This window comes from Schistocerca americana, chromosome X (assembly GCF_021461395.2).
Source record: "Schistocerca americana isolate TAMUIC-IGC-003095 chromosome X, iqSchAmer2.1, whole genome shotgun sequence".
Taxonomy (NCBI): domain Eukaryota; kingdom Metazoa; phylum Arthropoda; class Insecta; order Orthoptera; family Acrididae; genus Schistocerca; species Schistocerca americana.
In genome coordinates, this window is record NC_060130.1 from 533,277,422 (window position 1) to 533,291,444 (window position 14,023).

A 14,023-nucleotide genomic window follows, 5' to 3' on the forward strand; every position below is an offset into this window, starting at 1 on the left:
GCTACACATTGTGCCCAAATGTGCCATCAGCCTTCCTCTTGACTAATACCTCCAGGAATGGGAGTTGTCCATCCTTCTCTAGTTCCATTGTGAATGTTATATTTGGGTGGCGTGAATTTTGATGTTCCTGAAGAGCATTTAGTTTCTCTCTGCCATGGGTCCAAATGACAAAGGTATCATCCACATATCTAAAACAGCACGTGGGTTGATATGTTGCCAATGTAAGTGCCTCCTCTTCAAATCTTTCCATGAATAGGTTGGCAATCACTGGTGATAGAGGCGTCCCATTGCCACTCCTTCCGTTTGCTCATATAATTGACCACCATGTAGGAAGTGTGTCGAGGTTAATATACGCCTGAATAAGTCGAGGAGAGCTCCATTGAACTCCTCTCCAATAAGATCGAGTGAGTCATTCAGTGGTACATGGGTGAAGTGAGACACCACATCAAAACTGACCATTATGTCAGAGTACACAATGTGTAGTTGCCTCAGAGTAGGATAGGTGGCAGCGTCGATATTGTTGACAATAGCTCGAAGAGGAACCCCATTCTTGTGAACTTTCGGGATTCCATAAAGCCTAGGTGGTACCGGGGCTTTGGAACGCAGCAGTTTGATGACTTGTTCAGGCAGGCCTGTCTACTTCTGCAGAGGCCTGGTCTTTTTGCCCACTTTTTCCATGGGCTGACTTCCTATTGGCTTGTGTGTAGGATCCTCCAGAAGTTGTTGCACTTTTCTGTCATAATCTGTCTTCTTTAGCATGAGTGTGGAGTTCCCCTTGTGTGCTGTCATCACCACAATGCTGTCATCCTCACAGAGTGGCCTGAGTGCCAACCTTTCATCGCTTGAGATGTTGTGGCTTGGTTTTGGTGAGCGCCCTGTACATCTCTCTACAGATCTCTTCAGCCATACTGGATGGTGGTGTGTTGTTCGCTTGCCCAACTGCACTGATGAAAGCTGTGACAGGCACGTTCCTGGCTGTCACTGCAAAGTTGAGACCCTTTCTGAGTACTTTTAAGGTTGCCTCGTCCAGCTGCTTGTCACTCATGTCGATCACCGTACACATGTCCTCATTCTGATGCTCCTTGTAGTTGAGGTGCTCAAACTTGGCTAGTTGGCACGCCGTTGACTTCTTCCTGATGCATGCTGCTTGAGACCAGGAGGCGCCATCGACCTGGTCCCATTCTTGTTTGGTCAGGGAAGCTGCTGTGGAAACATGGATATACAGCAACTCCCCGGGCGTCCCATCTAGTCGATGGTGCGTTTCATGCACTCTCTTCCTTACCAGCGCGAGTCTAGCTCATTGTTTGATCTTGTTCGCCATTCTGGAATTGACATGGTGTTTGATCCTGGAAAATACTGGAACTAACTCTCCCTCTCGGCAACTCAGCAGAAAACTGAGAGAACTCAGTATTCTCCCTTTCCTTTGATGAAGCATGTCCAGTGTCTTGATGTTGCGGTACATCTCTTCCCCATAGAGTCTTCTGATGTGATTCTTCAAGCTTTCCCAGCGATCTGTTGACATTTTGAAAACCAGGACTTCTGCCAGATGTTCGCGTCGATCTCACACGAAATTTCCGTGGTGCAAACCACTGTCTTCTTCAGGTGCTACCCGAGAAGGGTTCTTGGGAGGATCGAGTCCGGTACTGTAAGGTGCTGGGCGCTCCCTAGTCGGTCTGCGCCGCATCGGGTGTTCGCTCCGATGTCCGCGCCCGCCAGACGCGGCTCCCATGGTCCTCTCTGGTTGCTAGTGTTCCCTCTGCCGTTCGCGCCCTCGTCCGCTCTCTGGTGTCGCGGTCGTCATCTGTAGTGTCTGGTGCTCTGTATCCTGGCTATCCCCTTGGTCTCCACTTCTATTTCTTGCTGGTCTGCGACGTGTCAGTGTCCCGTTCGCGGTCCACACGAGCCAGGCCCAGTTCTCATGGTCCCAGCTGGTCGCTGCTGTTCCGACTGCCATCCGCACCCGACTTGGCCGTCCTCTAGGTTCGTGGTCGTCATCTCGGGAGTGTCAGGATAAATCTGTAGTCTCTGGTTCTCTGTCTCCTGGCTGCTTTCAAGGTCTCCACTCCTGTTTCTTGTGAAATTTCAATGTGTTTTGCGTTGAGCTTTCAGAAGTTCATGAGCCAGATCCCAGGCCGTACTGAGCTGGTATCCAGCGTCATGGTTTATGAGATTCTCCATGATCTTCATCTCGATGGACTCTTTAATGTCACTGTCCCAATATCTAGGGTCTGTGTGACAATCTTGGTGCCATTGTAGTTCATCAAGTGAACAAGCTTAGACAGTGTTCTGCTATCTTTGGTTTCTTATCTGAGTCTGTGTGCCCCTGGTATTCTTTACACCTGATGTCCACAGCCCTAGTGGTCTGGCCGATGTATGACACCCCACAAAGCGCCAGTACCACCTAGGTTGTATTGACTCCCGAAAGTTCACAAGAATGGGGCTCCTCTTCGACCTATTGTCAACAATATCGACACTGCCACCTATCCTACTGCCAAATACTTAAAGAAGATGCTGACATCACATGTGGGGCAAATGTGTGCACCACATTCAGAATTCGGAGGACTTCCTACAATGGCTGAGGCAACTACACATTGTGGACTCTGACATAATGGTCTGTTTCTATGTGGTGTCTCACTTCACACATGTACCACTGAATGACACTCGATCTTATTGGAGAGGAGTTCAATGGAGCTCTCTTTGACTTATTCAGGCATATATTAACCTTGACATACTTCCTATATGGCGGTCAATTTTATGAGCAAAAGGAAGGAGTAGCAATGGGCAGCCTCTATCACCAGTGATTGCCAACCTATTCATGGAAAGATTTGAAGAGGAGGTACTTACATTGGCAACATATCAACCCACGTGCTTTTTTAGATATGTGGATGATACCTTTGTCATTTGGACCCATGGCAGAGAGAAACTAAATGCTTTTCAGGAACATTAAAATTCGCGCCACCCAAATATAACATTCACAATGGAACTAGAGAAGGATGGACAACTCCCATTCCTGGAGGTATTAGTCAAGAGGAAGGCTGATGGCACATTTGGGCACAATGTGTAGCGCAGACACACACACACACTGGCGTATACCTGCAAGCCAACAGTTGCCACCATCTGGCACTGAAGAACAGAGTGCTCAAAGCTCTAGTCCACAGAGCACGTACTCTGTCAGACCCCAACAGTTTGGCGATGAAAGTAGAACACTTACAGTTCGTGTTCAGTAAGAATGGATTCTCATCTAGAGACATCCAGAAGGCACTTTGACCTTTTACTCAACCACAGGATCTAGTAGAAGAACCAGAAGATGCGATGAGGGTGGCATACTTGCCATATGCCGGACTGATCTCTACTAAGATCAACAGAATTCTCATGAAACATTACTTCAAGAGCGTATTTTGTCCACCCACTGAGATTGGGACAATATTGGGGGATGTATAGGATGGGGTCATTGAAGCCAGGCATTTACAACATACCATACGAGTGTGGGATGTCATACATCGGACAGACCACCAGGACTGTGTACATCAGGTATAAAGAACACCACAGGCAGAGCAGACTCAGACAGGCAACCAAATTAACCATAGCAGAACACTGTCTAGAGCTTGTTCACTCGATGACCTACAGTGACACCAAGATTGTCACATTGACCCCTAGGTATTGGGACAGTGTCAGAAAAGGGTCCTTCGAGATCAAGATCACGGAGAATCTCGTCACCCGTGACATTGGATACCAGCTTAGCGTGGCCTGGGATCCGAGTCTTGAACTTCTGAAAGCTCAATGCAAAACACATCGAGGTTTCACAAGAAACAGGATTGGGGACCAAGAAAACAGCCAGGAGTCAGAGCACCAGACTCTACAGATTTGTCCTGACACTCCCGAGATGACGACTACGACCCTAGAGTACGGCCAAGTCGGGTGGAGACTGCGGTCAGAACACCAGTGACCAGAGGGGAGCATGGGAACTGGGCCTGGCGTGCGCCGACCGTGATAAAAACACTCGATGCAACGTGAACCAGTTACACAACGCTCAGCAAGAAATAGAACGGGAAACCAAGGAAGCAGCCAGGTTACAGAGCACCAGACGCTACAGATGATGACCACGATCCCAGAGAGTGGCCAAGCCAGGCGCGGATGGCAGTGGGAACACCAGCAACCAGAGAGGACCATGGGAGCTGCATCTGGCATGCACTGTTCCACATCGTCTTAACCGCTATAGGTGTGATGAGGGAAAGTGATATTCACCCTACGGCATTGACTACTAATTCTGTGTGTTGTTAAAAGTAACTTCAGGTTTTGGAATGTGTCTTCTTTATTTTCCGATGTTGATGTTCAACTGATTTTAGTCGTCTGTTGTTGGGGCACTGCTGGGAGCATTACCTGTTAAGCAGTGCTACAGGGCATTGGTATGTGTCTCAGTTGACTGATGGAACACCTATGTTATTTAGTAACAGTTTTTCTGAGACTTTGGCTTTCTCATATAATTGTCTGGCCTTCTGTTGGAATCGAAAAATAACCTCAGGTTGTTGCAGAGCTACTTGAATACACTGAGATGGAAACTGGGGATGTACATGCACAATTATTCTTAAGGCTTTGATTTCAAGCACTTGTTCAAATGTTCAAATGTGTGTAAAATGTTGTGGGACTTAACTGCTAGGGTCATCAGTCCCTAAGCTTACACACTGCTTAACCTAAATTACGTTAAGGACATGCGGACACAAACACCTATGCCCGAGGGAGTACTCGAACCTCCGCCGGGACCAGCCGCACAGTCCATGACTGCAGCGCCATAGACCGCTCGGCTAATCCCGCGCTCAAGCGCTTAAAGGCGCTGCAATGTCTGTTTGCTGCATTGCCTGAGGTTCAAAAAATGGTTCAAATGGCTCTGAGCACTATGGGACTTAACTTCTGAGGTCATCAGTCCCCTAGAACTTAGAACTACTTAAACCTAACTAACCTAAGGACATCACACACATCCATGCCCGAGGCAGGATTCGAACCTGCGACCATAGCGGTCGCGCGGTTTCAGACTGTAGCGCCTAGAGCCGCTCGGCCACTCCGGCCCATTGCCTGAGGCAAAGTAGTCATAATCCATAATCAGACGGACAAACAGCCTGTAGCTGAGGAGGTCATTCGCAACAGTGAGTGAGGAGCCTTCATTGAGCAGCGGATAGAGTGCACCCAGGTGCTGCTCGACTTTCCAGCGAGTTGCCAGATTAACTGATGATTCATCACGACTTAAGATATGTCGCTGAGGGTAGCCATTCAAGTTTCCTCCATATAACTGGATTTCTGGCACTTGCTGTGGTCGTCTACTGGTGAAAATGACGGCTTGGCTCGTCTGCGAGTTGAAGAGGATCCTCCACTTATCGGACCATTATTCGAGGTCAGAGCATGCATCCTGCAGCCGGTGGTGTATTGCCTGGGGTCATCTGCTTCATGTGTAGATCGCAGTGGCATCGGCATACATCGCCTTTTCCACCCTGGGGGATGTGGGGATGTCCGATGTGAAGATGGAATACAGAATCGGACCAAGGACAGATCCCTGAGGTACTCTGGCACTGATGGGCCGGATTGTCGAATGGGATTCAGCGACTCGAACGGTGAAGGTTCTCCCTCGGATGTAGGTTGCCAGCATCTTAACCATGGATCGGGGAAATCCTTGCTGCTTCATCTTCCAGAAGAGTCCCTGATGCCAAACGCTGTCAAATGCCTTTGTGATATCAAGAAATACTGCCCCACAGTATTCCTTGTTATTGAAGGCGAGAGTAATTTCTTTGACCACTCAGATGACATGTTGTTCTGTGGAGTGACCACACCAAAACCCAAATTGCTCTGGCAGGAGAATCCTCCATTGGTCCATGATGGTGTGGAGCCATTGCAGCAGCAGCCATTCGGATACTTTACCGATGTGGGGGAGCAGACTAATAGGTCAGTAGTTTGCCGGCTCTTTTCTGCTCTCCCCAGGTTTTGGTATGGGAATAACTTAGGCGTACTTCCATGCCATGGGATACATAACCAGCCGGAAGGTGTTGTTGAAGACAGCAGCCAGCCACACATAGGCCGCAGGTGGGAGCTCTTTCAGTGTTTTGTTGGGGATGTCATCTGCCCCTGGTGCCTACTTGTTGTTCAAACTCTTGTTGCAGGTGCGGACGTCGTCCATCGTGGTGGGCTGTATGGGCTCCTCATCTGCAGTAACTGGTTGGTCCAAGTAGCATTGAACTACTTCTTCAACTTGCTGGATGTGATACTCATCAACCGGGTCGTTTACCAGGCGAAACTTGCTTGGAAAACGTCAGCGATGGCGTTGGCCTTGTCCTCTGGAGTATAGGCGATCCCTGCTGGAGTGTCTAATGGATGAATGGTCGTCCGACGTTTCGTGAAAAAACGAACCATGTCCCAATTGTTGGCGTCAGGTGTAGAAGACACAAATTTCGTGGCCCCACTGCTGATTCTTCTGGGCAATTAAGGCGGCATTCATGTCGCGCCGAAGTTGGTTAACTTGTCTCATAAGACTGGGGTCTCTGGCTAGACACCAGTCCTTGCATAGACAATTGTGGAGTCTGATGAGATCCTGGATGTCTTGTGGGACGCCTGGTCGATGTGGAGGTAGCCATCTTGAATGAGGTGTGTACTACCTGAGAGCTAAAGTGATGGCATCTGTGTATGTCTCCATGGCGTCTTCAATGGGTGCATCTGTGGGAGTCGATTCCAGTGTGCCAGTAATCTGATCTCGATAGCTATCCCAGTGAGTTTGTCTAAGATTCCACCATGGTGCCTGTGGAGGATAAGGCACATTCAACCGGAAAATAACTGGAAGGTGATTGGAGTTTAAGGCCTCACTTCCGCTGTCATGATATGGTTAGGCCCCTTAGTAATAGCGATGTCGAAGAAGTCTGGGTTGCCTCTAGAAGGGTAGCACATAGGCTCCTCTGGTCCACAGGTGTGGGCGCCAACTTGCTCGAGGACTTGCAGAAGTCGTCGTCCATCTTAGGTGGTGGTGAGCGCATTAAAATCACCAACGAGGAACAGCTTTCCTGGAAATTACAACAGGGCCCTCGCATCTTCAACGTCGAGGTGTGGATTGCCCGCAAAAGTGACAGTGCCTACCAATGTCTCGACGGCCACAGGTGTTGCTTCAGTGGGTCAATTGTCACGATAACAATGATAGTTTGCAATATTGGCTAGCAGGTCTGGCTTCAGGTGTGTTTCACTGACAAGGCATAAGTCTACATGCTCATCCTCAAGAAACTGGCGGACCTCCAGTAGATCATGATAGACACCATCTATGTTGTAAGTGGCTATGCAGAGGTCTTCATAATGTCGAGATCTAGCCATGATGAGCAGCTGAGACTTCGTTGGTTGCTTGAAGCATGCTTCGAATAGTTGCTTCAACTGCTGCGGCAAGCACTGTTGGGAGTATTTGGATAGCTTTGCTCATCTCTGTTATGGCTGATATCATGGTATTCATGAGTTCCATAAGTTGGGCGATGTCTGCTGCTGTCGTCTGTGTTTGGGTACGTCCGGTATCGTCGATGCGCCTGTTGTGTAGTGGTCGAAAAGACGCTGCATCAAGTGCAAAGGCTGCTTGTTGGGGAGGGGGGGGGGGGGTGCCATAAAGGCACCATCCCGCATCCTGCAAGACATCAAGACATCTGCTGCCGTTCGAGGTTGATGGACATATGCCACACCTCGTTGCATCAGTGGAGCTCACGCCGGCGGAGGTGCATCAGTGAATCATTTGCTGGCAGGTATGCTTCTGATGACAGGATTCCCAGCTCGTCTTGTTTTGGCATTGAGAAGAGGTACTCCTCTCTGGTGTCGGCTGGCATCTTTGTGTTTCTGACATGTACGGTAACTTGCTGGGAGACTGCCTCCACAGAGTAGGTTCTTCATTGGGTAGAGGATATTGGTGACTGTCATGTGGTCCTCCACACTTCACACACAAAAATGGCATAGTGCAGAGGCGGGTCACATGATTAAATCCTTGGCAGCAGAAACATTGAGCCACGCCTCTTGATTTCTGAAGCTTCTTGACAGAAACAGCCAATGCAAAGATTCTGCTGATTTTAAAGATGTCTCGATTCTCAGGTGGTGTAAGTAGGCTGTTTATGTTTTCTCTATGTAAGTAGGCTGTTTATGTTTTCTCTATGTAAGTAGGCTGTTTATGTTTTCTTATTGGCAATGTTACGTAGCGCTCAATATGAAAATCACTGGCTGTGCTGTGTGCAGTCTGTGGCTGCTTTGCATTGTTGTAATACTCGCCATTGTAGTGTTAGGCAGCTGGCTGTGAACAGCGCGTAGCGTTGCGCAGTTGGAGGTGAGCCGCCAGCAGTGGTGGATGTGGGGAGAGAGATGGCGGAGTTTTGTAATTTGTCATGAACTGCTATATTTATATATGATGATACCAAGGTAAATACATTGTTTGTTCTCTATTAATATCTTTCATTTGCTAACTATCCCTATCAGTAGTTAGTGCCTTCCATAGTTTGAATCTTTTATTTAGCTGGCAGTAGTGGCGTTCGCTGTATTGCAGTAGCTTGAGCAGCGAAGATTTTTGTGAGGTAAGTGATTTGTGAAAGGTATAGTTTAATGTTAGTCAGGGCCATTCTTTAGTAGGGAATTTTGAAAGTCAGATTGCGTTGCGCTAAAAACATTGTGTGTCAGTTTAAGGACAGTCGTGTATAATTGTTCAAAGGGGACGTTTCATATGTCGACCCTTAGCCTAGGATACCTCACTGGAATCTTCTGATTTTTTTCTTGTAGTTTGTGTAATTAGTGTAGCCTTTGTTTATTGCTAGCGCGTAATTGTAGAGAGAATCTCCTTTGTAGTTGCAGTCTTTCATTGTGGTACAGTAAAACAGTTGTAGCATGCATGCAGTTTTACACCAAGTATTTCTCAGCAGCGCGTGCAATTAACTAGATATTTTTTCTGTGTTATGTTAATGTGTTCTCTTATTTTTGCTCTTCAAATTGTGCTTTTCTGTGTTGTCGTGTGAAATATTGTGACAATAATGGCGTGTGAAAAACGTAATACTAGGCTCCAAAGTAAACTGAGAAATGACAGTGAAGACGAAAACAGTGTGTTAGCGCCGCAGAGTAATGAATTAACAGACATTCAAAGTAGTAATTTGGTAACTGTGCATAGGGAAATGGAGCGGGCGGCAAACAATGGCGTGGACAGTGAAACAATTAGTGAAGAGGGACGCATTATCGAACGATCGGTCGCCAACAGCTCGCCTCAGGAATCCGAAATGACAGGAAACAATCTCGCAAATACTGTAGATTCAGGTTTTGGTTCCTCACCGTTTTCTCAAATAAGTCAAGACACATTTTCTGCTTGTCAAAATGTGAATGTTGCCGGTGCAAATTCACTGCCGAAAAGCACTGAGGAACATGTTCCAGACACCAGTGCATTGTTATTACAATTAATACAGCAAATGGGACAAACACAGCAAAAGCTTCAAAAGTTAGACACAATGGAACAAAATCTTCGAAAGTTAGACACAATGGAACAAAATCTTCGAAAGTTAGACACAGTGGAACAAAATCTTAAAAAGTTAGACACAATGGAACAACATCAGAGACAAACACAGCAACAGTTAGACGCAATGGAACAAAATCTTCACACCACGCTTGAACAAACACGTGAAGATTTAACTACTGAGTTACATAACATTGAATCGAAATGTCAAAAAGTCTGTAATGACGTAAAAACACAAATTTGTGAGCATTTTCAACCTATTTTTTCGCGGCATGAAAATGTATTACAGAATCACGAAGCAGCCATAAAAGAACTGCAAACCATTGTTCATGAAAATCACGACACCTTGCAAGCTAAATTTGACTCAGTTGCATCTACCGATTCGGTTACGCAACTTGCAAAAACTCAGGATAACTTAAAGGACACAGTAGATTCGATTTCAACACAAATGGACACTCTGAAACTTGGTTCAGAAAAACACACTGAGGAAATGTGTTCATTATCAGAGAAAGTAGTTGAACTTTCGGATCAGCTAAATAATTTATCTACGAAGGTAGATGATAATCTGAATGACGCAAAACCGGTAGTCTTTAATGACACAGAACAGAGCGAACAAATTAGGAAACTGAAACAAAATCTGAATCAAATTGATACGCAACACCAAAGAGAAATCCGGGAAGTACAAGATCAGCTGACACAGGTAATACAAGAATTACGTATTTCAGAAGACACTCGCGCTCCAACACGGGAAGAGGAACTTAGAAATACGCAAAAGCCACAAAATAATAACACAGGGCATTTCGGTAATTATGAAAGAAATTGGCAAGGTACACCGAATTTTGAGATGGAACCGCCGACACGACGTAACTGTGACCGAGATGCTACTCGCCGACACGATGATTTTGACTATAAGCTGTTCATTACTACACGTAAATTCAAAACGTTTAAGAATTCTGGCAACGACATTCATCCACAAGCATGGCTCCATCAATTCTCTCATTGTTTTCCTCCCAACTGGTCATTGGAGCACAGATTAGAATTTATGTGTGGCTACTTAGAGAATGAACCAGCTGTAAGAATGCGATCGGTAATTCACGATTGCCACAGTGAAGGAGAATTTTACCATGCCTTCCTCTCAGCATATTGGTCTCAAGCCACACAAGACCGCGTAAAACATGGCATCATAATGATGAAACATTTCGAACAATCTGAATTCTCCAGTCTTGTGAAATATTTTGAAGACATGTTGCACAAGAATCGGTACCTGTCAAACCCATACAGCCCCTCAGAACTCATCCGCATTTGCTTAATCAAATTACCTGAACATTTACGACATATTATTTTGGCAGGACGTTGCAAAGACGACATTGAAGCTTTTCAGGGACTGTTACAAGAACTGGAAAGTGACACTGACAATCGCGGAACACAGGAGCACAACAATTACAGATCACATCAGTCGCAATTCCGCGCTGAAAGAAATAATAACTGGACGCGACAAGGCTATTCTCACAATACAAATCGTGACCGAAACAGACACCACCCGTATTACAACCGTTGGCAGAGTAGTAATAATTACAGGGAAAGATCACCTCTCCGCGGTAGTGACTATCACAGAGACAATCAGAGAAACAGACAATTTGGGAACCAAAATAATTATTATCAAGGGAGACAGAATAACTTTAGACGCAACGGTCCAACCCGCAGTTACGATTCAGGGAGAAATTCTCCACCACTTAACCGACAAGAAAGGAACTACAGGAACTACCGACATGACGACAGACGATGTGATCGTAACGACAGACCTGAATTGCATCAGAACTGGCGGGATTTAAACAGGGCAGGGCCCTCTCGTCACGGTGAATTTGTAGGAGTTAGGTCTCCAAATCCCAATAACGACGCTCGCCAACAAAGAGACAATAGGCAATGACTCACACCGCTGGCAGCCACAAAACGTTCTTATGACACTAACGACGCAGCTGCCGTAGCTAGTAATTACGTAAAAATGGAAGACATTAGGGACATCTTACTCCAGGAACACGACATAAAACATAACAATATTGCATATCCTGTGATACACATTACAGTAAATGATGTAAAATTTACGGCAGTACTTGACTCTGGCAGTCCCATTTCAGTAATTAGTGAAACAGCCTTTAGCAAATGCAACAAATCGAACGATTGTCCCACACTTCCGTTACGTAAGATTAAATTATAAGGTGCAATCTTTGGAAAAAGTGTAGATGTACGCCAACAAACCAACTTAGAATTCTATTGTCAAAGCCACAGCTTCTCTATGAGCTTTCTCATTGTTCCATTATTGTCGACGGAAATTATATTGGGAGTAGACTTTTTGAATGAATACAAAGCAATCTTAAACTTTCACGATGCTGAAATAGGTTTAGAGAAGGAAGGTAAGTCAATAGCTTTGAAATTTGAAGATTGGCTCTCAAACCATGACGAAGAAATCAATCGGCTTTACCTTCTGTTAGACAACAGTTCGGAATTTTCTACGGAACTAGACACTAACAATCACTCTGCAAGTACTGACAGGGATGATGTCGACGGCGCATTTGACACTTAATAAGTTAATTCAGAATAAAATTCAAACAATTGAGAATTGTAATGACACTGATAGGCAGGACCTTTTTGAGATTTTACAAGAACATTCCACAGTTTTTACTCATAAAACAGGAACAATCAAGGGATTTCAATACCAATTTCGTGTTCGTGAGCATACTAAATTTTGTGTTAGACCATATGTAATTCCAGCACATTATAGGGACCGTGTTAGAACAGAAATACAATCTATGCTCGACGAGGGCATTATTGAGCCTGCAGTAAGCTCATACAACAATCCATTACATGTTGTTGAGAAGAAAAATGGATCGATCAGGCTTGTCTTAGATTCGAGACAAATCAATACTATCATTATTCCTGAAACAGACAGGCCGCAGACGATGGAAGAACTTCTTCAAAATTTTAATGGTGTAAAAGTGTTGTCTTCCATTGATCTCAGATCCAGCTTTTATCAGATCGAACTTCATCCAGAATGTAGAAAATACACAGCTTTCCTTTGTTTCGGCGTTTGTTATCAGTTTCGGAAACTTCCTTTTGGTTTGAACATTTCTTCAGCAGCATTCATTCGCGGGCTAAATTCGATATTACCTGAGTTCTTAAAACGTCACATCACCTTATATGTGGACGATATTCTAATAGCAGAAGCTTCATGGGAACTACATAATCGCATCCTCAACAGTTTGTTAGGTATTTTTGCAGAATCTGGAATCACAGTTAACTTGGAAAAGTCTGAATTCGGTAGGACAAAGGTGAAGTTTTTGGGACATATTATTTCTTCTGAAGGCATTCAGCCGGATCCTGAAAAGTTAGAAGCAATCAGAGCCATTCCAGTTCCATCCACAAAAAGACAAGTCCGCAGTTTTCTAGGTCTCGTAAATTTTTACCGTCGTTTTCTGAATATGCAAATTCTTGTTACACCAAAACTTTGTTCTCTCACTGGAAAAAATGCTATTTGGAACTGGGACGAACAAGCACAGTTGGAATTCAATTCTTTGAAAGAAGCGTTACTTCACGCGCCAATCTTAGCTCATCCAGATCTGTCACAAGATTTCTGCCTTAGCACGGATTCTTCTAAAGTCGGTCTTGGTGCCCATTTATTTCAAGAAGCCATAGAAAATGACACTACCGTTCAGAAAACCATTGCTTTTGCTAGCCGAGTGCTAACAAAATCTGAAAAAAATTATTCCGTTACTGAATTAGAAGCTTTGGCTATCGTTTGGGCATTTAACAAATTCCGTTTCTTTCTTTCTGGTAAGCACGTAAAAGTATACAGTGATCATCGTGCATTACAATTTCTTATGTCTTCAAAATTAAATCATGACAGGTTAAAACGTTGGGCATTGTTTCTGCAAGAATTCCGCTTCACAATAGTCTACATTGCCGGCAAGGAGAACATTGTTGCGGACGCACTGTCACGCGCACCGGCTGGGCTTGAGAAAAGTAACAAAGAAGGCAACCTCGAGAAAAATTTCAGTATTCTTTACATTCAGAAAGTCGCCTTTGAAAACTTCATCACCACATCTTTAAAAGACATTGCTCATGAACAAGATAAAGATCCGATTTGGAGAGACATCAAAAGTAAATGGCATGAAAAGACACACACTCAGATTCGGCATTATTACCTGGTTAGAAACAACATACTCTTCAAACGCTGCACTGTTGATGACAAGCTATGGGTACTTTGCATTCCCGACGATTTTGTTAATAAGCTCATTTGGTACATTCATTTCAGCTACGCACACTTTGTCAAAAGGCGAAACCATCTACTATCTCCCATAGTGCTCCGCTGTTTCCTATCATTCCTTCTAAATTAAAAGAATTTGCTGCTGTTGATCTCTTGGGACCGCTTGTCAGAACATCTAATGGATTTTCGTACGTTCTAGTCGCTGTTGAACTTACTTCAAAATTTGTTTCTTTCACACCGTTACGTAAAGCCACTGGACGGTCTGTATCCAACGCCTT

At 45.0% G+C, this 14,023-nt stretch overlaps 1 protein-coding gene across 1 annotated transcript in view; it reads left to right on the forward strand.

Annotated features, from left to right (window-relative positions):
• The window catches only part of LOC124556131 (aquaporin AQPAe.a-like), an 86,834-nt gene extending 79,646 nt beyond the window's left edge, over positions 1–7,188 (forward strand). The window contains exons 6-7 of the mRNA XM_047130147.1: positions 6,147–6,201; positions 6,944–7,188. Coding sequence (XP_046986103.1) covers positions 6,147–6,201; positions 6,944–7,188 — 300 coding nt within the window. The remainder of the gene's footprint in view (positions 1–6,146; positions 6,202–6,943) is intronic.
• Positions 7,189–14,023: the final 6,835 nt, after the last annotated feature.